Source organism: Odocoileus virginianus, chromosome 26, assembly GCF_023699985.2.
Source record: "Odocoileus virginianus isolate 20LAN1187 ecotype Illinois chromosome 26, Ovbor_1.2, whole genome shotgun sequence".
NCBI classification, from domain to species: Eukaryota; Metazoa; Chordata; class Mammalia; order Artiodactyla; family Cervidae; genus Odocoileus; species Odocoileus virginianus.
This window is the reverse complement of record NC_069699.1, coordinates 34,261,144-34,285,020: the sequence shown is the minus strand read 5'-3', so window position 1 is coordinate 34,285,020 and position 23,877 is coordinate 34,261,144. Positions and strand designations below refer to the sequence as shown.

Below are 23,877 nucleotides of genomic sequence, written 5' to 3'. Positions count from 1 at the left end.
AATAAAAGGAAAAAACAGCATTAATGTGCTTTAAAGTGACCTTTGAGATTATCTTCCTGAGCGTCCCCTGTGTTTCGATACGCTCTCCGATTACTCGCCCCAGCACACTGCTTGAGGAGAGGTGTCCCTGCAGCCCCACAGGCTTGTGAATCGGAAGTGCTCCCAAGCAGCGATTTTTAAGGTGCTGTTACTAGCAGTGTCCACAAGGCGGCAGCACTTCTCAGGCCCACAGGAGGTTTTCCTGGCATCCAGAGCCGTAGAGAAAAGTTGTGTTCCTGGGTTGTAGGTGAGAGTGGCATGTGCCAGGTCTTGGGTTCTCCTTAATCTTCCCTGTTATCTGCACAAGCCAACAACGAAGGCGATCCTGGGGATGCCGTGGTAGTCGGGTGGGAAGATGTGGAGGTAGGAGGTTGTGGTGGGAACCCGCCTCAGAGAGACTGGAGACTAGGTGTCTGTTCAGAGCTCTCAGCCTGGAGGGTCCACTTTTTTGGGGGGCCTACGAGGCTTGGTTGAGCTGTGGGACAGCCTGCCTGCAGTGGGGAGTGGGGTCCCATCCCCTGTGGTCCAGGCACTCTAGATCCAAGGAGGGCGTGTTTTCGGTACATCCTCCCGTTTCTTCAATTCAGCTCGGTCTGGGCTTGAGTCCCAAGGGTGCTCAGGTTCCTGGGGTGTGACAGTAGTCCAAGGATCCCAGGCCTGAGAGGAATACTCTTCACATTTGGTTTCTTTTGAAAGTTAATTTTTTCTTGTGTGGTGGATACAGTTCATTTCCAGTGTGCATTTGTTTTGGGTATACAGCCGTGTGATTCATTTCCGCATATATGTATTCCTCTTGGAATTGTCTTGCGCTGAAGGTAGTTAAAGGCTGCTGAGCAGAATGGCCTGTGCTGTATGCTTGGTCTTTGTGGATTATTTATTGTACATATGTATGACCGTCCCTCTGTGAATCCCAAGTTCCTAATTTACAAAACTCAGTTGAGAAATGTATTCACTGATGTCAACATTTAGGTACCAAATACAGTTTTTTTAGGTTGTTGGTCCTCTCTGCCTGCCTGCCTTAGGATATTCATCAGTATATCCGTTGTTGCTGGAAAAGACAGTTTTCATGCCTTTTGATTTCTATGTGTTATTCCAGGGAATATTTGTTTATGCATGTGTGTATATGCATTTATGTGTGTGATTGTTTACCGTGTTTATCCACTCATCTGAAAATGGACACTTTGAGGTGCATGCAGTTTTGTTGCTGTTACATAAGTGTCCACAAGGCGGCATCCCCTCAGGCCCTGCTCGTTTTTGGCGACTGGATCCCTCCAGAAGTTGCACCTGTTAAGAGTGCAGTGCGCCAGGGCTTGTCTCATCTTTCCCCTTATCCTGCACCCCAAACACAGATTCGAAGGCTACCTGAAGGGCGATGCTGGCGATGCTTTGTTAGTTAGGTGGGGAGATGCTTAGAAGACTATCCATGGGAACGCCACATATTCTGTGTAAGACTGTGCTTATGTTAATCCCAACCTTGTAATTTAGAAAACTCAGTTTGTAAATGTGCTCACTGGTTCCAGTTTTTAAATTCCTGCACATAGGAGATCTCATAAGGTGTTGGTCCCTCTGTCTGACTTCTGTACCTAAAGGAGATCACCACCATAGGATGGTCACTTACGATCATTCATGTCATTGGAAAAGGCACTTTGCATGCTTGTTGATTGGTAGGTCATATTCCAGTGTGTATATATTGTGTGTGTGTGTACATGTTGTATACACACTTATCTTTACCACGTTTGTCTGTACATCTCTGACCATGAACTCTGGGGGGGCTTGCAGAGGTGGCTGGTGATAAATATTGCTGCAGTGAATGTTGGGGTGTAGGTGTCACTTGTAACTACATTTGTTAACTTGGAGAGACTCAAGAGAAACCAGGAGAGAGAAGGCCAGATTATGTGGTAGACCTATTTTTAGTTTAAGAATCTCCATACGGTTTTTTTTTTCCTTTTGTTAGCAGGTTACATTTGCTGAAAACATGTAGCAGCATTTCTTTCTCTCCATGCCCTCTCTTTGGCTTGACTGTAGATTTTTTAATGATACCCCTTCTGATTGGCATGAGGTGACACCTCAGTATTTTCATCTGTATTAGTCTAATAGGAATAGTCTTTTTTGTCCTCCATTTTTTTCCTTTTGAGAAATGTTAGGTTTGTCCTCATTTTTAAATTGTGTTTTTTGCTTTTTTAACACTTTATTGGAGTGTTGTTGCTGCAGTGTTGTGTTGGTTTTTGCTGTGAGCACGCACACCCCCTCCCTCCGTCTCGGAAGTCCCCGAGCTGAGCTCCCCGCCGTGCCTGGTAGAGCTGTGTCAGTGCTACTGTCTCAGTTCGTTCCATCCTCCTCTTTCACAAGCATCTTCTCTACCTCTGCATCTCTATTCCTGCCACGCAAATAGTTTCACCAGAAACTTAGTAACATAGTTTTTGGCGGCATTTCCTTTCCTAAAAGACTAGTAGTAAAAAGTCTGATGCCAAAATCTTCTATGCTGTTGTATGGAAGATTAAATTTTACTGTTTTGTGGTAAGACTACTCAGTGACTGACTGTCACTGGAACTGGATGCTCCAACACAAAGTCTGCAGTGTATTCAGAAGTCCAGGTTTGTGTCATGTCATTTTGATGTTTATTTGCTTTCCTTTAAGACTCCATTTTGTAATAAATATTTTGAAAGTTAAATATTCCCAAGATTGTTCACCCCAGTGATGCACTTTGTACTTGAAGAGTGTATAATAAATGAGATTGTTTCTATGATGAATCAAACTAGCTCACTATGACTTAAACAATTTAAAGACATGAATACATGTAAATCCATGGCTAATTCATGTCAATGTATGACAAAAACCACTACAATATTGTAAAGTAATTAGCCTCCAACTAATAAAAATAAATTAAAAAAAAATGAGATTATGGTTTATAAAAGTGAGAAGTTTCCAGGTTTGATTAAAAACTTTGACCAAAAGGAAAAAAGCTTACCAATATTTAAAAGGGACTAAACACAACTGTTTTTGATGATAGTCTTATTTTTGTATTGGGATGTGTACCCTTCATGAGTAAAATACCAAAATTAAGACCTTAATTCTTTGAATGGCTTCTCCTAGACTAACAGAATCTGCCTACCGTCAGCCCCAGGTATACAGTAGATAGATGTATGGCCTGGACAGGAAGCTCCCAACAGCCACGGGACCAGGTAGGAAGCAGAATCTAACACGGCAGGACCAGGCCCGCTGGAGCAGATGCAGCCGTCTGCCTGGACTGGGAACGGGAGCGCAGCACTGACCTGATCTGTATTACAGCAAAGCTAGATAAGTGATTTTGAATTCTTTTAATTTTAGATGGCAACCATACATTTTTTTTCCCAAAAATGTACTGGGTGGGGGGAGGGAGTTGGTGACAGTTGTAGCCTGTAGTTGACCAGTCTGCAAGCTGGAAGCTTCTGGAAGCCTCCTTTGGCATCATGAGTTGCTTTGGGTTTCTGAGTCTTCCATTAAATTTAAAACAACTCTCACTGGTCAAAAATCAGAGAAGCAAGGCTCAAAATCATCATTCTATGTAGTCATAGTATATAATAAACATAAGTGAAAAACATCAATGAGATCAAAAAATTCTCAGTTTGGAGTATAAAATGTGGCCTAAGTGGCCCAGGCAACTGTGTGACAGTAGGCTTGTACTAACACTTGTAGTAATGCACCAAGAAATACATGTTGTTGACTATGCTGTTTTACAGTTTGTGATGTTTTTATCTAAATGAACTTTATAATAAGCTTGATTTTCTAGTGCAGTGTACAACCATAGAAATAGGCTGAAAGAAGTCTTTTCTTTCAGCATCGGATACCAGCATGAAGAGATTTTCTAGTCGCAGTGCTCAGGGCTATCTGTCTTATACTGTACGGCCTTGAAAACCTGGATTCCCTCACATCAGAATTGTACTGCTTGCGTATCATAAGGCAAGTCCCCTAGACGTTTATCTGCAGGCTTGGTTTTCAGCTTCCCCATCTTGCAGTGGGAATGAATAGCATTTCTTTTTTATTTAGTGTCTCTTACCTGTTACCTCCTCTAATTTTAAATGGTAGAGTTAAAATGGTTTTTTAAAAAAAGGCAACATCCAGCCTACATTTCAGTTGAAATGGTTTGCTCTGTGGTCACTTCAGTCTAGGTAGTTTCATAGCGGGTAGTTGAGGGAAAGTTATTTTAAGAAACTGACATTTTAATGGTACTTTTCCCTTCTAGCATGAACTGCAATGAGGTGACTGGCTGAAAACAGATTTCTACAGAAGGAACACAGTGAGCGACGCCTTGTGTTGGACTTAATGGACAGCACTGATTCCTATAGCTGTGGATTTTGCCAAGGGCACTTAACATTTCCGGTTTCTTTAAGAAATTAGTGATCAAAGTTGGTAAGCTTTTTAGTAGCCTCTCCCTCAGCGGCCTCTCCTCCACTGTGGTGACTTCTAAGAATGACTGTTGAACTGTTTCAGAGTGTTTTCAACAGACTGTACATCCATTGAGATCATGTCTTTTCTAGAATGTTGTTAAATCATTCCCATCAGCATGTACATATGCTCTCTTCAGAAAAAGACAGAAAACCTCATGCTTCTCTCTTGCTTTTACAGTAAAATGCCATTTTGATTCTGTCGCTCTAGCAAAACTGCTCTTGTCATGATGACCCTTCAGCAAGCCTGGGTGGTCCCAGTGAGCAAATCCAGCTTTTTGCACAGGTTTCTGCGGTGGCCAGGCTTCTGCTGGAAGTCTCTCCTTCCTTTTTATTTAAAATCACCTCTGGAGAGGCTTCTGTGACACTCGATAGCAGAGAGCACTTCACACCCTACTCATTTCACGGCCACCTTTACCGGGTTTTAGGTTTCTTTTTCCATAGCACTTAACCCCATGTGATTCAGTAAGTTCATAACTGGGAAAAAAGATTCCCTTTGCCTGTACGTTTTAATGTCATCTCTTACCTTTGTTTTATTGAAGAGTCAGGATTTGAATGCAAATAGTCTCTGTAAGTATTATACCATAAACCAAAGATTCAAATGATGTAAATGTGACATTACTGGATCCCTTCCTTAACGCTGTATATGTGTAAGAAAAAAGTAAGTTGAAAGAAACAATGCACTATTTATTTTTTACACAGTTCAACTGGGCACAAAGTAAGCTATAAAAATTCCCAATAATGTTGTTTAAAGAAAATCCTTTGTGTATTTGGTTTTACATATTAATTACTCTAGAAAGTTTCTGAACTCTGTTTAATAGCAGATCTCCTTTCTTGATAGTTTCTTGGTACTGCCAGTTCTTGCTATCAGGTCTATAAATAAATTCAGGGAAAACATGAATTAGTTAGCAATCACATTACTCTGAAACAATAGCTGACCTACTTTAAAAAGAAGGCACTCTTTTTAAAGAATGCCTGTTGTTATAAGTATTACAAATGATACAGAAACTTAAGAGTACCTGTTGGTTTCCACTATTTCATTCACTTTATCTATTTTGCAGTGTAGCCTCCCAGCAGCAATAAACCTGGAGAGTTCCCTAATTGAAAGAGAAGGGGAAAGCATTTAGCATTAGCCTTATAGAAAATTCTCAGAAAAATGAATTGCACTAAATACATGAGTCAGTTGTCTTTCAAGGTAACATTTGGATGTTCAGCAGTTGAGCTGACTCCCTAAGTCACTGCCCTGTGACGTGGGGGAAAATGAAATCCTTAGGCATCTACCAGAGCTGCACAGTAATACCAGAGAGAATATGTGGAAAGTTGACTCCTTTAAAATAGCTATTTGTAATAGAACTAGGTTGAATTTAAGAGTCCTACTAATTAAGAAAAATTGTGACAGATGACTCTCCCAGGTACCACACCATTTTGCTCCTAGCACATAAACACCCAAAGTGTCATTCAAGTTCCTGGGTAAAGGAGGCTGAGAATGATGTGAAGGCAGCTTAATTCCCACAAATCCCAGAAACCAGGTAAGGAAGAAAACATATGCTAGTGGCTCTCTAAAGCTAGAAGTTATACAGTTCTTACTAACTGAAGATGTTTACAGAGCGTGCTCTATTTCCACACTCATTAAAAATATATTTGATTCAATCACTACAACAGCCATTGTTTCAACTGTTAGTTTTTGAATTATGTTACTGAGTGGCTTTAGGTAAAGTGTAAAAATTTTTTTAAAGCTCACTGGTTTTAAACTCACTTGTGTTCACTTTCCAGGTACTCAGATAGTTGCTTCTCCAAACTGCAGCTGCGAAACCCATCTGCACTTATTTTTCTGAGACTGAGGTCCACAAGGCAAACTACACAAGCAGACACCCCCAGCCTTGTGAGTCCTACTAAGATCCACAGGAGAGCTGGAGAAACTCCTAAAGAGAAAGCTAGGAACAAGATGTAGACAGCAGCACTGCCCCGGGCCTGAAAGCAGACTCAGACTCTGCTGAGCTAAGACCTGCGGGGTAACTGCTGCTTCCCCTGCCCACTCACACCGGACCAGTCTGCCCTTCGTTTACTGCCTAGACTCTCGGGAGCAGACGCCAGACTTGACCTTCAGATCCACCAAGGTCATCTGTCCCTGCTCATCGCTGCGGCTGTGCACACCACCATACCCCCCTCCAGTAAGCGAGGCTGGTGCACTCTCCAATCCGCCTGGGCTACTCCTTCCATCTTAAGTGTCCTCTTTCATCCTATAAAAATCTTAAAACATGCAATCACACCGCTCTCAAGGCCCCAGAAAGCCCTCTGGGGTCGGTTATGCTGATTCTAAACTCAGTGCACCCAGAGGCATCTCAGCACAGCCTCCTTTCTGATTACACTGAGGAAGTTTAACTACTTACTGCCCTCAATGGGTGCCTAACTCCCATTCTCTAGATCCAAACTACGTTTTTGTCATCTCCCTATGTGCTAATCAAACATACCCCAAGACGGCTCATCTTTTCCAAGCCACCCAGATGGTGCCTCATATACAGTTGTCCGGTAAGAATGAGCCAGACATTTGCTGTGTAAACAGAACCTAAAAACCAGAGTTGCATCCCAAGTTCCAAACAAAACTATGCAGTATAGTCCACGGGTGTGGTTTCTAACCTTACATGTCAGTAACAGTTGTGTCTGTTCAAATAATGGCTCGGTCCTTTTCTCCACCATTATCTTACTGAGTCCAAGGAAACGGAAAACCGAAGTACAAGTGTTCTTTAAACTTAAGAAAGATTTCGCCAAAACTCATAAGGTAGGAAACAAACTTACAGCAAGGCCTTTCTAGGCAACAACACATCTCACTGTGTGCTTGAAACGTCCGCCTCTAAAGCTGGGCTGCGAACATGAAGGGAAAAACTCAATAATTCAAACACCAGTGGCATGCTGCCGTGTGTCTAACAATACTTCCTACTTCAGTGTGCCTTATCCACAGGTTCGGCTGAGCCTCACCCTGCTCCCAAGGAGCAACAGCCTTATCACCACCACAACACTGTTAAATTAAGAAACAGCAAAAGCAGCCAGACCAACCCCCTCTTCTCATGCGCTGCTCACCACAGTGAGCACCTCCACATACGACCCCATGAGGAACAACTCCAGTGCCCCCACCGCCAGACTTCCTCTCGCCAAGGAAAGCAAACCTCCCTGGAGCGTCCAGCCTTCTACTTTGCCATGGAGAATAAACTACTCTCTGCCTTTTTTCTTTCAAAGGAAGAGAATGAGGAAACTTCTGGCTCCATAATTTGGTTATATTTCGTGTGTTTTATTGATTGTAAATATTACTCTAAACCAACCCATGAAGAAATATTCATGTGCATGCTAAGGTGACTGCGGATGAAACGTACTGATGTCTGTAACTTTCTCTGAAGTCTTTAAAAATAAGGTAAAGCAAATACTGTGATGATAGAATCAAGAATAACTCTTTACAATTTCTCCATGTTTGAAATTTTTCGTAATAAAACATTAGAAAAAACAAAATGGCTAAACAGAGTATGGTCTTTCAAAACTGAAGTGCATGAGAAGTTCCTCAGAAACTACCACATAAGCACTCGGAGCCACTGCAGACTAATCCTCAGAGCCAACAGTCGAGGCTTCGGGGACCGCTTCTAGCAAGAGGCCCTCTGGACATCCACGGCGCCCCACTTCCCCACCCCCGCCCCCTCGGTGTGTGAAGACACACCTTGTTACTTACCCCAGACCCCACACACCTATACACCTGCCTGCCTCCCACGAGGCTGCAGCGATGCATCTCTCTGCACCGTCTGATTATCGCTGCAGACTACTTCTATCTGAAATGACCCACACATTGACGTGCATCCTTGCCAACCGTCCCCAAAACTAGAATGAAACTCCATGAACACAGACCTGGAATAATGCCAACCATACAGTAAGGGCTTAGTACCTATCTGATGAACCTTTGAATCAAAGTCTTTAATTTTTAGCAACCAAAAAATTGAAGGCCTTCTCAGAAGAGATGGGACCCAATGAGACGTGTAAGACAGTGAGCTAACAGTCACTACTGTCGCACCAGAGTGGATGTCAAAGGTATAACAGACACCACTTTGCTATCACAGCACCAAAGCAGAAACACACAAGAATATGTGCAAGTGGAGAGAGTGTACAAGTTTACACACTCAAAGCTGTAACTGTAAAGAATAAATTAACACGATGCTGTTCAAACTTACTGATCAATGAACTCCACACCAACACCAAACGCTTCTGCCATGTAGCCCAGGGTTAGCGACCGGTAGGACTCCAGCAGCTGACTGTACGCGTGGATTCGCATCTCTCGCACGTAGTACCGATAATGAGGTGCGAAAAGCCAGTCCTTTTTCATTTCCTGTTCCACGACAGCTGCAAGGAAGAAGATGACACATTATGACAACCTCTCTGTGGATAAACTGATAAACTGGAGGGCGGATTTATAACATGATAAAAACAGAATATTAATGAGCAATCCACAGAAGTACAATCATTTTCCTGAATAATAGTACCTATTACTGTTCTAAGTAATGAGGATATGATAGGAAACCACAAGATAAGATCTCTGCTGCCACAGCAACTCAATTTCCAAAGGGAAGAAGAGAGAAATGAATGAACAAGGTAGGCTCCTAGAATAATAAGCTCTGTGAAAATAAAACTGTGACCTGAGTAGTGAGCAGGAGGCCCTCCCCGAGACTTGAGTGGACAGGGAAGTGCTCTCTGAGGAACCAGCCGCGCCGAGAGCAGGAGGCTCAGAGCAACACAGACTGGCTCAGCCCTGGACCAGAAAGGAGGGCGGGTTCAGAGGGTGGCAGGGGGACAGCTATGCAGACAGGGAAGGGGAGCAAGGAAGAGAGCCAAGCGTATACTTATTTCTGGCTAGACTAGATCAAAATCCTTGGAGAATTTCTCCTTTTTTTGAGTTTTTGGGTGGGGTGGGGAGGGGTTCAAACGTTACACTTTGGCGAGGCGGAGATGGATTCTCTTATTAGATATCCAAGTTAAAGATCCCAAGGCTTGGGTCTGGGGGTCGCTGGCAGGTTTGGGGCTGGAGACTCACATTTGGAAATCCCTGCCATCCATTGTACTTGATGACAGAATACAGCTAGAGATAAGGGCAATGACCGCGCCTAGGTAGTCAGCCACTGAAAGGCCTAACAAAGGATAAGGCACAGCTGGAGAAAATACAGAATTCAATACACTGATGTACTAAGGTGCTGAAAAAAGGTTAACTGGCAGTTCCAAGGAGGTCCACCTATTAGATCAGCCACTACGTATACAGCGTCCAACGCGTAAGAGTCACTTACCAACACTTACTGACCCAATGCCCAGCTATTTGTATGGAGACGAGAAGAAATATTCATTATATTTTAGGAAAAAAGTTACTTAAAAACCCTAAAAAGCTACTTAGAAAGCTGCATGCAAAATACATCTACATATATCTCACAGTGCTTCGTGTCTGTGTCTCTGGACACAAAGGCCCTTGGAACCTGAGCTCAGCAGTTGCCTCAAGAGAAAGAGCCCAGGCAGGCCAAGGATAGAGCGCCTCTTTCTTCTTCATGCGTTTGAAAATTTTCCACGTATACAGAAAACCTCGGGGTTTTGGGGTGACTGTTATTTTCCAATTTTTAAAGTACATAATAACAGTTCTGGGAGGATATATAACTATCTTAAAATGATTCTGGAACAGTTCTGTGTAATTTATAATATGAATTTGGACATTAAGACTTTCTCAGCTCGGTTTATTTGTAAACTTCTGAAAACTAGGTTTTACCTAGAAAAGGATGTTATTTCCTCTTTCAAATAAAATATTTCAAAGTACACAGTCTATGAATACTTAGCAAAGCAAAAAAGCTTATTACAAAGCCAAATAAATGTGACATATCTCACTATACAGGAGCAGATGGTAAATGATACAAATGATAACTTGTCAAAAGCTTCATCTCTCTCTCCTTCGCATTTAAAATGCCTGGGGAGTGGAGGGCGGTCCCAAGCCTGGTCTCGCTGTCCCGGGGTGCACAAGGGCTGCTCTGCCTGCACCCCCCTTGCAGGTGAGCAGGTAAGCAGATGTGATACACACGCATGGAAATGCTACTCACAGGAAAATACAATGAACCACTGCAAAGAAATGGCAATAACCTGGACTTTAGTGCAAGAAATGTACCAGTTGTACTACAAGGCTGGTAGTCAGCAGTATGCTACGGACACAGAAAGACAGATCAATGGAACACAGAAGCAAGTCCAGAAATAAACAGACACCTATGACCAATTAATCTATGACAAAGGAGGCAAGCATATACAACGGAGAAAAGACCATCTTCAGTAAGTGGTGCTGGACAGCTCCATGTGACAGGATCAAATTGGAACATTCCCAAACACCATACACAAAACTTGAAATGGATCAAAGACCTGAATGTAGGAAAACAAAGAATACTCTCTGACATAAATCACAGCAATGTTTTTTTTTGATGACCTCCTAGAGTTAAAAAATAAACAGGAGTTAATTAAAAGCTCCTTCACAGCAAATGAACCACAGAACGAAAAGACAACCCATAGAATGGGAGACATTTGCAAACAAAGCAACCTACAAGGGGTTAATCTCCACAGCACACAAACAGCTCTTGAAACTCTGTCAAAAACCAAACTACCCAACCACAAAACCGGCAGAATTTCCCTGGGGGTCAGTGGTTAGGACTCTGTGCTCTCAATGTAGGGGCAAGCCTCTGACCCCTGGTCAGAGAAGATCCCATATGCCTAGCAGCCAAAAAAGAAAAAATGGGGGCAGAAGATCTAAATAGACATTTCTCAGGGGAAGAAATACAGATGGCCAAGATGCACATGAAACATCAGTAATTATCAGAGAAATGCAAATCAGAACTACAATAAGGCATCACCTCACATTGATCTGAATGGCCATCATCAAAATGTCTACAATAAATGTTGAAGAGGGTGTGGAGGAAAGGGAACCTTTTTACACTGTCGGTGGGAATGTAAACTAGTAACAGCCACTTTGGAGCAGAATATGGGGTTCATTGAAAAACTAAACATAGAACTACCATATAATCCAGCAGTTCCCCTCCTGGGCATATATATATTTGGAGAATGCCATAATCTGAAAAGATACATGCACGCCAATGCTCACAGCAGCATTTTACAACAGGTAGGACAGGGAGGCAGCCTCTCTGTCAGCAGACTATAAATATGAGTACATACACGTAACGGAATGTTACTTCAGCCACAACAAAGAATGAACTAATGCCTTCGCCAGCAACGTGGATGGACCTGGAGATGCTCACACTAAGTGAAGGAAGTCAGAGAAGGACAGAAAGCCCACAACGCCGCTTATGGGTAGAATGTGAAAGTCCATACAGAGGACCTCATTTACAAACACAAAGACTCACCCAAAGGGGAAAGGTGAGTTGGGGGAAGGGCGGCATGCATTAGCAGGCTGGGGTTTACACGTACACAGTAATATATTACATGTACTTTACAACACTCTGAGAATTAGATAGGAGAAGACTCTGAAGAAGTATACGTGTATGTATCATGTAACTGAGTCAGTCTGCTTAATACCAAAACCACCACTGGGTAAATCAACTCTACTCCAGCACATAATAAACATTAAATTTAAAAAGAAAAAAGACAAAAAAAAGAGACATCAACAACGTTACCTCCGGCCCCGGTGTACTGGGATGCGGTCGCCTTCCTGGAGCCTGAGCAGCCTCTTCCCAGGCAGGAGTGGGGTGGAGCTGAGGGAATGGGGGAGATGTGCCTGCAAAGAGCCCCCTCCCCTGGTCCCCTGTGAATGGGACTCCAATTTCCAGATCTAGGGGGGGCTCTCCGAGAGCTCAGTCAAGCCTAGAACACCCAGACCACGGTCGAGCCGCTGGGCAGGAGGAGCTCTGACATGTCACCTGGTCTCCAAGCCCCTCTGGTGCGGCTCCCACCAGCAGCTCCCCTCCTTGGAGCTGCCGCCCCCAGTACTCCAGCCCCCGGGGGAGCACAGCCCAGGGAGGTCGTGGGATTTGGGGGAGTGCAGGAGAAGGGGAAAAAAGTCAAAAGACCCGAGCCCTGGCACACTCCACTCTAATCTACAGCCCCGGAACACAACTTTCTCTGGGGCTCCGACTGCCCGAGAAACTGGAGGGGAGCATGGAGGACTGCCACGCCCTGTGGACGTTTCCTGTAACAACAGCCTGAAAACCAGTTAACAGACACCAAGGGACGCTTTCATGCAAAGATGGGCACAAAGAAACAGTGTGGACCTAACAGAAACAGAAGACATTAACAAGAGGTGGCAAGGATACATAGAAGATACAAAAAGATCTTAGTGACCCAGAAAACCACCACAGTGAGATCACTCACCTAGAACCAGACGTCCTACACTGAAGTCAAGTGGGCCTTTAGGAAGCATCACCAGGAAGAGAGCTGGTGGAGGTGATGGAATTCCAACTGAGCTATTTCAAATCCTAAAAGATGATGCTGAGAAAGTGCTACACTCAACACGCCAGCAAATTTGGAAAACTTAACAGTGGCGACAGGACTGGAAAAAGTGTTTTCATTCCAATCCCAAAGAAGGGCAAGGTCAAAGAATGTTCAAACTACCGCACAATTGTGCTCATTTCACATGCTAGTAAGGTTATGCTCAAAATCCTTCAAAGCAGGTTTCAACAATATGTGAACTGAGAACTTTCAGGTGCACAAGCTGAGTTTAGAAAAGGCAGAGGAACCAGAAATCAAATTGCAAACATTTGCTGGATCATACAGAAAGGGAATTCCAGAAACATCTACTTCTGCTTCATTGACTATGCTAAAGTCTTTGACTGTGTGGATCACAACAGACTGTGGAACATTCTTAAAGAGATGGGAATACCAGAGCACCTTAGCTGTCTGAGAAACCTGTATGCAAATCAGGAACAAACAGGTAGAACCATACATGGAACGACCAACTTGTTCAAAACTGGGGAAGGAGTATGACAAGGCTGTATACTGTCACCTGTTTGTTTAACTTCTATGCAGAGTATATCATGCGAAATGCTGGGCTGAATCAATCACCAGCGGGATCAAGATTTCCGGGAGAAATATAAACGACTTCAGATACACAGATGATGCCACTCTAATGGCAGAAAGTACAGAGGAAGTAAAGAGCCTCCTGATGAGGGTGAAAGAGCAGAGTGACAAAGATGGCTTAAAACTCAACATTTAAAAAAAAACTACAATGATGGCATTGGGTCCCATCACTCCATGGCAAATAAAAGGGGAAAAAGTGGAAATGGTGACAGACTTTATTTTCTTGGGCTTCAAAATCACTGTGGATGGTGACTGCAGCTATGGAATTAAAAGATGCTTGCTCCTTGGAAGGAAAGCTATGACAAACCTAGATAGCACATTAAAACTCACAGACGTCACTTTGCCAACAAAGGTGTGGATAATCAAAGGTATGCTTTTTCTAGTAGTCACGTACAGATGTGAAAGTTGGGACCGTAAAGGCGGTTGAGCACCAAGGAACTGATCCTTTAGAACTGCGGTGCTGGAAAAGACTCTTGAGAGTCCTTTGGAGAGCAAGGGGACTAAACCAGTCAATACTAAAGGAAACCAACTCTGAATATTCATTGGAAGGACTAATGTTGAAGCTCCAATACTTTGGCCACCTGATGTGAAGAGCTGACAGGGAAACATGGCGTGGTGCAGTCCATGGGGTGGCCAAGGAGGAGATGGTTGGATGGAATCACCAACTCAATGGACATGAGTTTGAGCAAACTCCAGGAGATGGTGATGGACAGGGAAACGTGGTGTGGTGCAGTCCATGGGGTGGCCAAGAGTTGCACATGATTTAGCAACTGAGCAACAATATGTCAAACAGGTAATTCACAAGGACCTAAAAATAACACAGGGAACTCTACTCAACACTCTGAAATGACCTAGGTAGGAAAAGAATCTAAAGAGGAATATAAATGTATCTCTGTAACTGAATCAGGTTGCTTAACACCAAAAACAAACACCACTGTGTAAATTACTCCAGTATACAATAAAGATAAAATTTAAAAAGAAAACAACAGAAATATCAACAGTATTCCCCTCAAGCCCGGGGACCCGGGCTCCAGTCACATTCCTGAAGCCTGAGCAGCCTTGGGACCCAAGGCAGGACTGGGATGGGGCTGAGGGAGCTGGGGAGGATGTACCAGCCAATGAGCCCCCTCTGGACCCTGAGTGCCTGATCGCCTGTGGATGGGACCCCAATTTCCAGATCCAGGCGAGCCTTCCTAGAGCACAACCAAGCCTAGTGCCCCCTAGAACGGTGGACCCTCTGGGTTGAAAGAGCTCTGAAAGGCACCCGGTCTCTAAGTCTCCTGGGGGTGGGGTTCCCACCGCCAGCCTCCTTCCTGAGTTACCCCACTTAAGTACCATAGCACCCTCAGCAGGGCAGGCTGGGGAAGGCTTGGGATTTCTCTGGGTGGGGAGGGGCGCAGAATAAGGGGAAGAAGTGATGAGACCAGAACCGTGGTGCGCTGCGCTCTAACCTATGACCCTGGAGCACGACTTTCTCTGGGGCGCTGATGGCCCACAGATCCCAAGAGCAGCGTGAAGCGCGGCCCCCGCATGGACATCCCACAACAACCTGAGAGCAAGCGAGGAGGAAGGCCGCTTACTTGTCTGGCTCTTTCCGACCCCGTGGACTATACAGTCCATGGAATTCTCCAGGCCAGAATACTGGAGCAGGTAGATGTTCCCTTCTCCAGGGGATCTTCCCAACCCAGGGATCGAACCCAGGTCTCCCGCACTGCAGGCGGATTCCTTATAGCTGGGCCGCCTGTGCAGCTGTTCAAACTCAAGGCCTGCGGGGCTGTAACGGACACCTGCGCTGTAAGCAACGTCCCAGGGCAGCTAATCAGAAAACAATTCAAAGCATGCTGGACCTTCAACAAGTCAATCTTAAGGGGTCAGCGTAAGGTACGCTGCCTTTCCCCCCCGCCCTTTTCTGAGAGCACAAGAAAATATGCTCCACATTGCTAATTATTCAAGAAATAATTAGCACCAGTCTGATTGGTCATCATCAGAAAGACTATGAACAGCAGTTGGGGGCAAAAGCATACATGTGTTCCGATGGCAGAGCTGCTGTGAGCCTGAAACCATCACGTCTCAGTCATCAGCTCGACTCCAAAATGAAGTAAAAAGCTTTAAAAAAAATAAAAAATAAAAACTACAAACAGTAAATGTGGTTGAGTGCATGAAGAATAGGGAACCTGCCTATGCTTCTGGGGGACAATGTAAATTGCTAACAGTCACCAGAGGGCACACAGTGGAGGTTCCTTAAAGAAACTAAACACAGGGCTGCCTCGTGACCTGTTCTCACTCCTGGGGCTTGAGGTGGAGAAAAGCCAAACTTCAGAAAGACACACGTACCCAGCGTTCACTGCGGCACCATTTACATCAGCTTAACAGGAAGCACCCAAAGTTCCAGGGAAGGTGGATGGATCAAGCCAGTGTTTCATACATGTACAATGGAGTATGACTCAGCCGTAGAAAGGGATGAGTTAATGTCATTTCCAGCAGCATGCAGAGACCTGGTTATGGTCACAGCAAGCAAAGGAAGTCAGACAAAGAACGACAAAAAGCCTATGAGATCACTTACTGGTCTAACCTACAGATCGATAAAGATGAACTCGTTTACAAGACAGAAACAGACTCAGGAGACTTGGCTTAGACACTCTGGTTACCAAAGGAAAGGGGGGCTGGATAAATCAGGAGCTTGGGAAGCACACACACTACCGTCAGACAGTGAACAGCCAACAAGGTCCTCCCGTAGAGCAGAGGGAGCTCCACTCAATGTTCTGTGATAACCCATATGAGAAAAGAATAAAAAAGAATCTGTGTGTGTGTAACTGAATCACTCTGCTAGAGCCCTGAAACTAACACAACTGTAAATCAACTACACTCCAATAAAGTTTTTTTTTTTTAATTTTTAAATATCTGGGAAATGAGTAAATTTGGTACATATCCCATTTGTCTCTTAAATTAGACACTTCCATGAAGCACTCAATGACATATAGGCACTGTGCTTGTGTCAAGATCATTACAAAGGAAAAGAAAAAGTAAGGTCTGCTCCTAATAGGTCTGGGTAGCAGTAGAGAAAAACTGTAATAAAGCATCACAGAATAATTTGTTTTCAAAACAAGGCATATGTCCAATAAGCACATGAAAAGACATTCAAAACCATCACTGCACCCACTAAGATGCCTATAATCAAAAAAACACGCAATTAACAAGTATTATGGTGGAGGCGGGGGGGACGGGACTGGGACTCACACACGCTGCTGGTGGTAATGTAAGATGGTGTAACTGCTCCAGAGAACAGTTTGGCAGTTTCTCAGTTTATCTAATAGTTACCATATGACCCAGCCGTTCCATTACTAGGTATACACCCAGGAGAAAGCATACATTGTGTCCATACAAAAACTTGTATATAAACATTCATTACAACACTGTTTATAACAATGTCCATCACCTGATAAATGGATAAATCAAATACTGTCCCCATGCAATGGTGTGTGACTCAGCTGTAACCTGAACGCAGCTCTGATATGCTACAGCGCAGATGTCAGTAAAAGCATTATGCTGGGCAAAAGGAGCTGAGCACAAAAGGCTACACATTGTGTAAATCCGTTTATGTGCCAGGTCCAAAATAAGCAAATCCACGGAGACAGACAGACAAGGGGCTGTGAACAGGAATGGGAGGTGTCTGCTAATGGGCACAGATCATCTTTCGGGTGATGAAGATGTTCTGCAACCAGTGGTGTGGTTGCACACCCTGTCAATAGGTGGGGCATAAAATAAGAGCTCCAGAAATGCAGAGAAAGGGTTTCTTAAAAACCTCTTTGGCTGAAGGAATAAGGGGAAAGTCCCACATCTGAGCAGAATATGGGCCATGGGATCCACAGCCATAAAAATGGGAGAAGGGCAATTCCATACTTCAGCTGTGTGGGCAAACACGAGAAGACAGGACCCCTCCACACCTGAGGAGCCCTGTTCCCACGCCGCATGTAAGAGAGTATGAGTCCCCGTGGGGCTTGCCGGTGGCTCAGTGGCTTCCCAGGAGAATCCACCGCCAGTGCAGGAGACACAGGTTCATTCCCTGGGTTAGATCCTGTGGAGCATGAAATTGCAACCTACTCCAGAATTGTTGCCTGAAAAATCCCATGGACAGAAAGAGCCTGGCAGGCTATACAGTCCATGGAGTTGCAGAGAGTCAGATATGACTGAGCACAGACATATGAATTCCCACCAGGCAGCCGAACTTTCTAGGCATGGAGAAAGCACGCCATAAACACTGGGCCAACACTCACTCAGAAAATAAAAGATCGTCATCTGGAGTCCTCCTTTCCCAAGTTTTGTAAATGCTGCCTATTTATATGAACCAAATACTTTCTGAAACTTGCAGCAGACAAGAGAATTATCAATGCCAAGTTGTTTTAAGTTTTAGGAAAATCTGGGAAGGAACCCTGGGTTGAACACCACAAGCGCATTCAACAGATTTTTCTCAGCCAACATCCCTTGAAAATGATTTGCAAATCAGCACAAAGACTCAGCTAATGCACAGCTAACTCAATTGAAAGGAGAGTCAAATTCCCACACACCAGTCCCCAAAACACTCAATGCTTAGAGCCATTTGCTCACTCCTGCTTTACATCCCCCACTGCTGCTAACTCACTTCAGTTGTGTCCGACTCTGTGCAACCCCATAGACAGCAGCCCACCAGGCTCCCCCGTCCCTGGGATTCTCCAGGCAAGAATACTGGAGTGGGTTGCCATTGCCTTCTCCAGCGCATGAAAGTGAAAAGTGAAAGTGAAGTCGCTCAGTCGTGTCCGACTCTTAGTGACCCCATGGACTGCAGCCCACCAGGCTCCTCTGTCCGTGGGACTGTCCAGGCAAGAGGACTGGAGTGGGGTGCCATTGCCTTCTCCGTTACATCCCCTACGACTCTCTAAACCAGGGGCCAGGCATACCTCCTCAGCAGACAACCAGACAGCTGATCTTTCTAGCTGGTGAGGGCCGCGGGACTAGCATGTATTTTCTTTGTTCTGTTAAACAATCCTTAATAAAAAATGTAAACAACAATCTTACCTTGTGGACCACACAGAAAGATATTTGATCAAAGTCTAAACAAGAATGGGCAAAAGATTAACCACGCTGACCAAAGAACAACAGGTATCTCTGCACACTGTATTTTTCATATATGTGAAAAATCACCTACGGTTATCTACAGAGTCAGGAACAAGATGAAGACAGCCCCAACAAGCAACTCTCTCCTTACCTAATGACTGGAAGAAAACAGAGTAACGGCATTCGTAGAGTGAAAACAGATACTGGCGAACAGCTGGAAGACTGTGCAACACTTCAAGAATCTCTGCTCCTTTAATTACCTGGGAATTTTTTTAAAAAAAATGTATATTTTAATGATTATGGTTTATTTACTTTGGAAAAGTGTGGCGTATTCTTTAAATATGAGTATGAAAGATTCAGTCTTTACCTTTTCCCTGAGATCCGGTCTTTCTAAGGCAATCATGCTGACATAGACAGTGTAAGTCACAAAGGTTTTATAATCCATGAGTTCATAGGACGTAAATGTCGAAACTGTATCAAGGAAGAGTTCAGCTGCCTGTTTGAAATCACGAATAGCTACACAATAAAGACCTTGATATACTTTTAGGCGGTTCCTCCGGTCCCAATCTCCTCCTTCCTCTATCAAGCTATAAAATTAAAACGAACGTCATAATCTGGAAATAAACAGTGTTTTTTGCAAGCTTTGTATTATTATGAAAGAGAGAACAACTTGTCACAACTTAAACCAAAAAGTAATATATAAAGAGAATAGTTTCCTAAATAAGTACATTAATTATCTGACCAAATGTACTAGTTGGAAACAAAAGAAAACAGATTTCTTATATCAATTTCTTATTTATAGTATTGTAATTTAGAGGGAATATATCCCCACACACTAAAACGTACCTTTTGGCCTTTTCTGTATTTCGAGTGATGAGGTCATTATCCATGTAAAATAAGCCAATTCTCAGGAGATAGAACACAATATCCAGTCGGTGACCCAGCGCCACAGTTTTGTCGTATGTCTTTCGAAAGGCTGTCAGAGCACCTTCCTGTCAAGAGAACCAGGCAAACAGGTGAAAAAAGGTTACATGTTTTGAAAGCTATAGCTGTCTAGGATTTTCTAAGCAAAAAGTTGGGGGGGGGGGGGGAGGTAGGTGTGGAGATAGAGGAGTATGGCCCTGAGATGGTAACTGTTGAAGCTGGGTGGTAACTATACTCTCCACTTGTATAAAGTGTAAGAAATACATCCAAAAAAAAAAAAATACATCAAATGTGTCTAAGCATATACTTATATTCGAGGGGAAAAAAACACATTCATAACTTATTCACCATTGTTTCAGTTTTCTTCTTTGTTCTATATGTTCAATATTTTTCCTCTCACAATTACAATATGCTACTTTAAAAGAACTTTACTGTAAATTATCAATCCTAACAACTAAAGAGTATTAAAAAATTTTACCTTAATCACTCTTAGAATGCAACTGATTATTTAAATATACAATTCTTTCTCAAATCATTGTGGAATAAAATGTTTTCATTGCTTTAAAAATATGAATATGTGAGCCTTCCCTGGTGGTCCAGTTAGGATTAAGACTCTGCACTTCCACTGCTGCAGGTATGGGTTCGACCCCCAGCTGAGGAACTAAAATCCACATGCTGTGTGATGTGACCAGAAAAACAAACAAACAAAAACAACAAAAAAGAAGAAAACAAGGTGAGCCTGTGACATCTTGTTGTATGAGAAAATAGGGAAGACCAATGAGATCATGTCAAAAGGACAAAGAAACCGTCTTAAAGGAACTTACACTAACAAATCTATAACAAACTGAGCACCAAAAATAATAATGACTGTAATCAATACAGTACAGTGAGGAGTAAAAATCCACCACGTCGGTTATTTAGTAAATAAAATATTAAAAACAAGAAAGTGGGCTTCCCTGGTGGCGCACTGGGTAAGAATCCACCCGCCATGCTGGAGACACGGGTTCGACCCCTGGTCGGGGAGGACCCACGTGTGCCGCAGCGCAGCCAGGCCAGTGAGACACAGCTGCCGCGGCGGGGAGCCCGAGAGCCCACGCTCCTCAAGAGAAGTCGCCACAAGCGGCAGCAGCCCCTGCCCGCTGCAACTAGAGAAAGCCCGCAGGCAGCAGGGAAGATGCAGCACAGCCAACAGTAAATAGAGATGAGACAAACGATAAACTGGAGGAAGAAAGAAAACTCTTCATTTTAGAAGAATGCTATTTCATAAACATGGAATATATTATTAGAACATCACCAATGTACAAAATGTGGATTCATGCATATCCTTGTTGAAATTCCTCAAGGCCTTAATCAGTAGCTTTACATTTCTCATTCATTCATAATACTGCATCCTGTTTAAAACCAAACCAAAATAAACCACACACACCACCTACAAAAGCCACAAACTATTAGCCATATTTTAAACTGCTCTGTATTTTTCAACTTTTACAATAACCAGATCTTAAATCCATACTCAGTAGGAGAAAAACAAACAAAACTTGTTTTAAATTTAAATTAAATAATAATAGTTCAGATCATTTAACATTTCAGCACTTTGCCAAGGTACTAGTCTAACTCCTGTGCCTGGGAACTAACATTATTCCGATTCAACAGCTAAGGAAACTCATCCAGTTAAGTAAATCATGATTACTGAAGCCAGAAACAGAACTCAGGCAATCTGACCCAAGAGTCCACAGTATTCAGTTTTTTAAAGTTAATGTCACGTTACCCATTACTTCAGGGTACACTGCTTAACATAAAGGACATCCAAAGCCCATCCTCTTAACCACTGTTATACAACAACTATGTTAAAACTTAAATGACCCGATGCTTGCAGGTGCCCCTCCTGTGCCCTGATAGTCTAAGTTAGGTTGGCTATTCGGCTGAAGGACACTCAGATACTAACACAAAAATTGTTCTCTGTCCCCGAGATTTCATCTCAGCATACATGCTGGAGAGACATAAGCATATATACACAGAGGCACACACAAGCATAGTTTTTACAGCAGCAGCGTATCTTAGCAAAAACAGCTGAAAGCAACAGGCAGGTCCAACCACTGAATAGTTAAATAAAGCACAGCATCACCCTACCACAATGGACTAGCAGTGAACCGGAATGAGCAAGATGTCAGCACACTAACATGGATGGTCACTCAGACGTAATTTTCAAAGAAAAAATAAATAGGACAGCATGAGTACACTTTGATTCCGGTAATTTAAAACCACCTTTTTAAACCAATACTGCCTAATTTCTACAAGTGCATACACGTGACTACAATCGTACAATGAGAAAATTAAAAAGATGATCTCCCAGGAGGCAGGAAAAAAGAAAGATCAAATGAAACTTCAGCATTAACTCTAAGATTTTAGTTTCTTACAAGGAGAGGATTACTTGTGTAAACAGTAATTTTTAAAACGCACCAGAACCAGTGCTTCCCAACCAAGACAGGTTACAAAAGTAAACTACGGTAAACATCCAAGTTTGGTGAGATGGCAGACAAGCGTGTCTGCACACGCAGTTCTCTGAACCACGGGAGAGACGGGGAAAAACACCCACCTGGCTGCGATTTGGGGGGCAGGTGAGAGAAACAGCGTAGCAAGAAAACTATTAACTTTTTCTTCCTTCATTTCTGCACTGACTCACTGGTTCAGGTAAGCAGATTACCTGTGCAGTTTTTGGAAGAGGGTAGTTAATGTTTAAAATGAGACCCTGAACAGTGCCCGTTTAAGGCTACAGTACAGACAGGAGACACCACCACACCCACCTTGTCGCCTATCCGGCAGAGGTACTCGGCTTTTGCCATCATCGCGTCTCGGATTTCGCTCTCCCCCAGATTCTTCTCTGCATCCTCCAGCTCCTCATCCAAACGTTTCAACTCGTCTTCGTTTGCCTTCTTCATTTTGTTGAGCAGGTCCACGTCCATCTGCCACTCCAGGGACTTGCACAAGGCTTCGTAATAAGGAGCCATGTCTGAAAGAGAGCGAGAGGGGTGTGACTAAGGCGTGGGCCTCCCCTCTCCTGCCCTACAGTGCCTACCCCCATCTTCTTCCTTCCACACAAGCTGTGAGGTCGTCCCCCAGACCCCTGCCCACTAGCAGGAAACGGCTGGGCACCACGAGGTGCTCGCCCCTGGGAGGCCAGCATCAGGGCCAGGCCTGTCACCGCCGGCCTCTCCTAGGGCCGGGGATAGGGCAACCCTCGGTCTGCCTGTCGGGGGCTGCTGTACTCAGTTAAGAGAAAGGGCGAGCTTGTTTACAGACACACACACCTCAGACCCGTGCACTTAAGGGTATAGAGCCCGCTGCCATCACTACGGGAAGGGCAAAAGGAACCGCTGACAAGTTTCCCCTCCACCGGCAATGCTAACGTCCCCGAGACCAGTCGCCAATGAGAATAAGCCCTGTCTCTGGCTCGGGGCTCAACACCTCGGGATCCCCCCCAACCTGGTCCCAAGGCCGCACGCCACTATGAAAACCCGGAGGCGCTGAGAAAAGGAAAGCCCCGAGGTGCGGATAAGCCGGTCTGATTTCGGGGTCCCCGTCGGGGCAAACCGCTCAGGCTCGGGAGCGCGGGGCCGCCCGGGCCTAGGCCGCTGACTCGGCGCTCCCGCGGGCCTCACTGTTATCGCGGACGGCTGCCATCAGCTCGTCGCGGACCGCTGCGTCCCCGCGGTGCTCGGGCAGGCTGAGCAGGAAGCGCAGCTGCGCGATGCGCAGGTCCGGGTTCTTGGGCAGACCCTCCTCTTCCAGGTTCTCCAGCGGCATCGCGGCGGCGACAGCAGCGGTTCCGAACAGACGGCAACTCACAGCGGGGACCGGCGGCGGAAGTAGGAGGAGACCCCGACTGCGCCCGGACGCCTCCAGCCCGGCTTCCGGTCCCAGCTCAGCCTCCGCCCGCAGCGCCCCCTGCTGGACACCCCCGGATATGCTCACCCGCCCGCGGTTTTCCCCCACTCCCGGATAGGAGAGTCCCAGCGAGGGTGGTACCCACCTCCAAAGTCGGATTTTCCAAACCTCTTTCTCCCTCCAGTTTTTAGCTATTTCATTTTCCAATCCGTTTGTAATTAATAGAGGCTGGAAATCTTGAGGATTTTGAAAATATAATAACAACAACAGTTAACATCCACAACAAAAAACAACCACTACAGTTGTCTAGGCCTTACTCTTTCCCTTTTACCTTCTTAAAAAATATGGAAGTATAGTTGCTGCACAATATTACATAAGTTTTAAAGGCTATACTCTATTTATAATCGGCTTCCCAGGTGGCTCAGTGATAAGGAATCCA

The 23,877-nt window shown here is 44.4% G+C and overlaps 1 protein-coding gene across 3 annotated transcripts; it reads right to left on the bottom strand.

Moving 5' to 3' along the window:
- Nucleotides 1-5,129: 5,129 nt before the first annotated feature.
- PSMD6 (proteasome 26S subunit, non-ATPase 6) lies at nt 5,130-23,434 on the bottom strand. Of its 3 annotated transcripts, none has more exons than XM_070455735.1 (8): nt 23,213-23,434; nt 22,358-22,563; nt 19,476-19,621; nt 18,997-19,216; nt 18,781-18,889; nt 8,672-8,840; nt 5,483-5,560; nt 5,130-5,336 (listed from the first exon to the last, which is right to left on the bottom strand). In XM_070455735.1, exons 1-8 carry the CDS (start codon nt 23,355-23,357, stop codon nt 5,240-5,242), a joined length of 1,170 nt encoding a protein of 389 aa, XP_070311836.1. In that variant the 5' UTR covers nt 23,358-23,434; the 3' UTR covers nt 5,130-5,239. The 3 variants fall into 3 exon arrangements, with proteins under 3 accessions (XP_070311836.1, XP_070311837.1, XP_070311838.1); XM_070455736.1 differs by lacking the exon at nt 23,213-23,434 and adding an exon at nt 23,037-23,147; XM_070455737.1 differs by lacking the exon at nt 23,213-23,434 and adding an exon at nt 22,862-23,001.
- Nucleotides 23,435-23,877: the final 443 nt, after the last annotated feature.

What these genes read in the sequence shown, in the direction of transcription:
- PSMD6 (XM_070455735.1), bottom strand. Translation starts at nt 23,357, where the DNA reads ATGCCGCTGGAGAACCTGGAAGAGGAGGGTCTGCCCAAGAACCCGGAC. An exon ending in GACCGGATCTCAGGGAAAAG is followed by an intron (nt 18,890 to 18,996) that starts GTAAAGACTGAA and finishes AAAAATTCCCAG; the next exon opens with GTAATTAAAGGAGCAGAGAT. An exon ending in GAAATAGTGGAAACCAACAG is followed by an intron (nt 5,337 to 5,482) that starts GTACTCTTAAGT and finishes ATTTATTTATAG; the next exon opens with ACCTGATAGCAAGAACTGGC.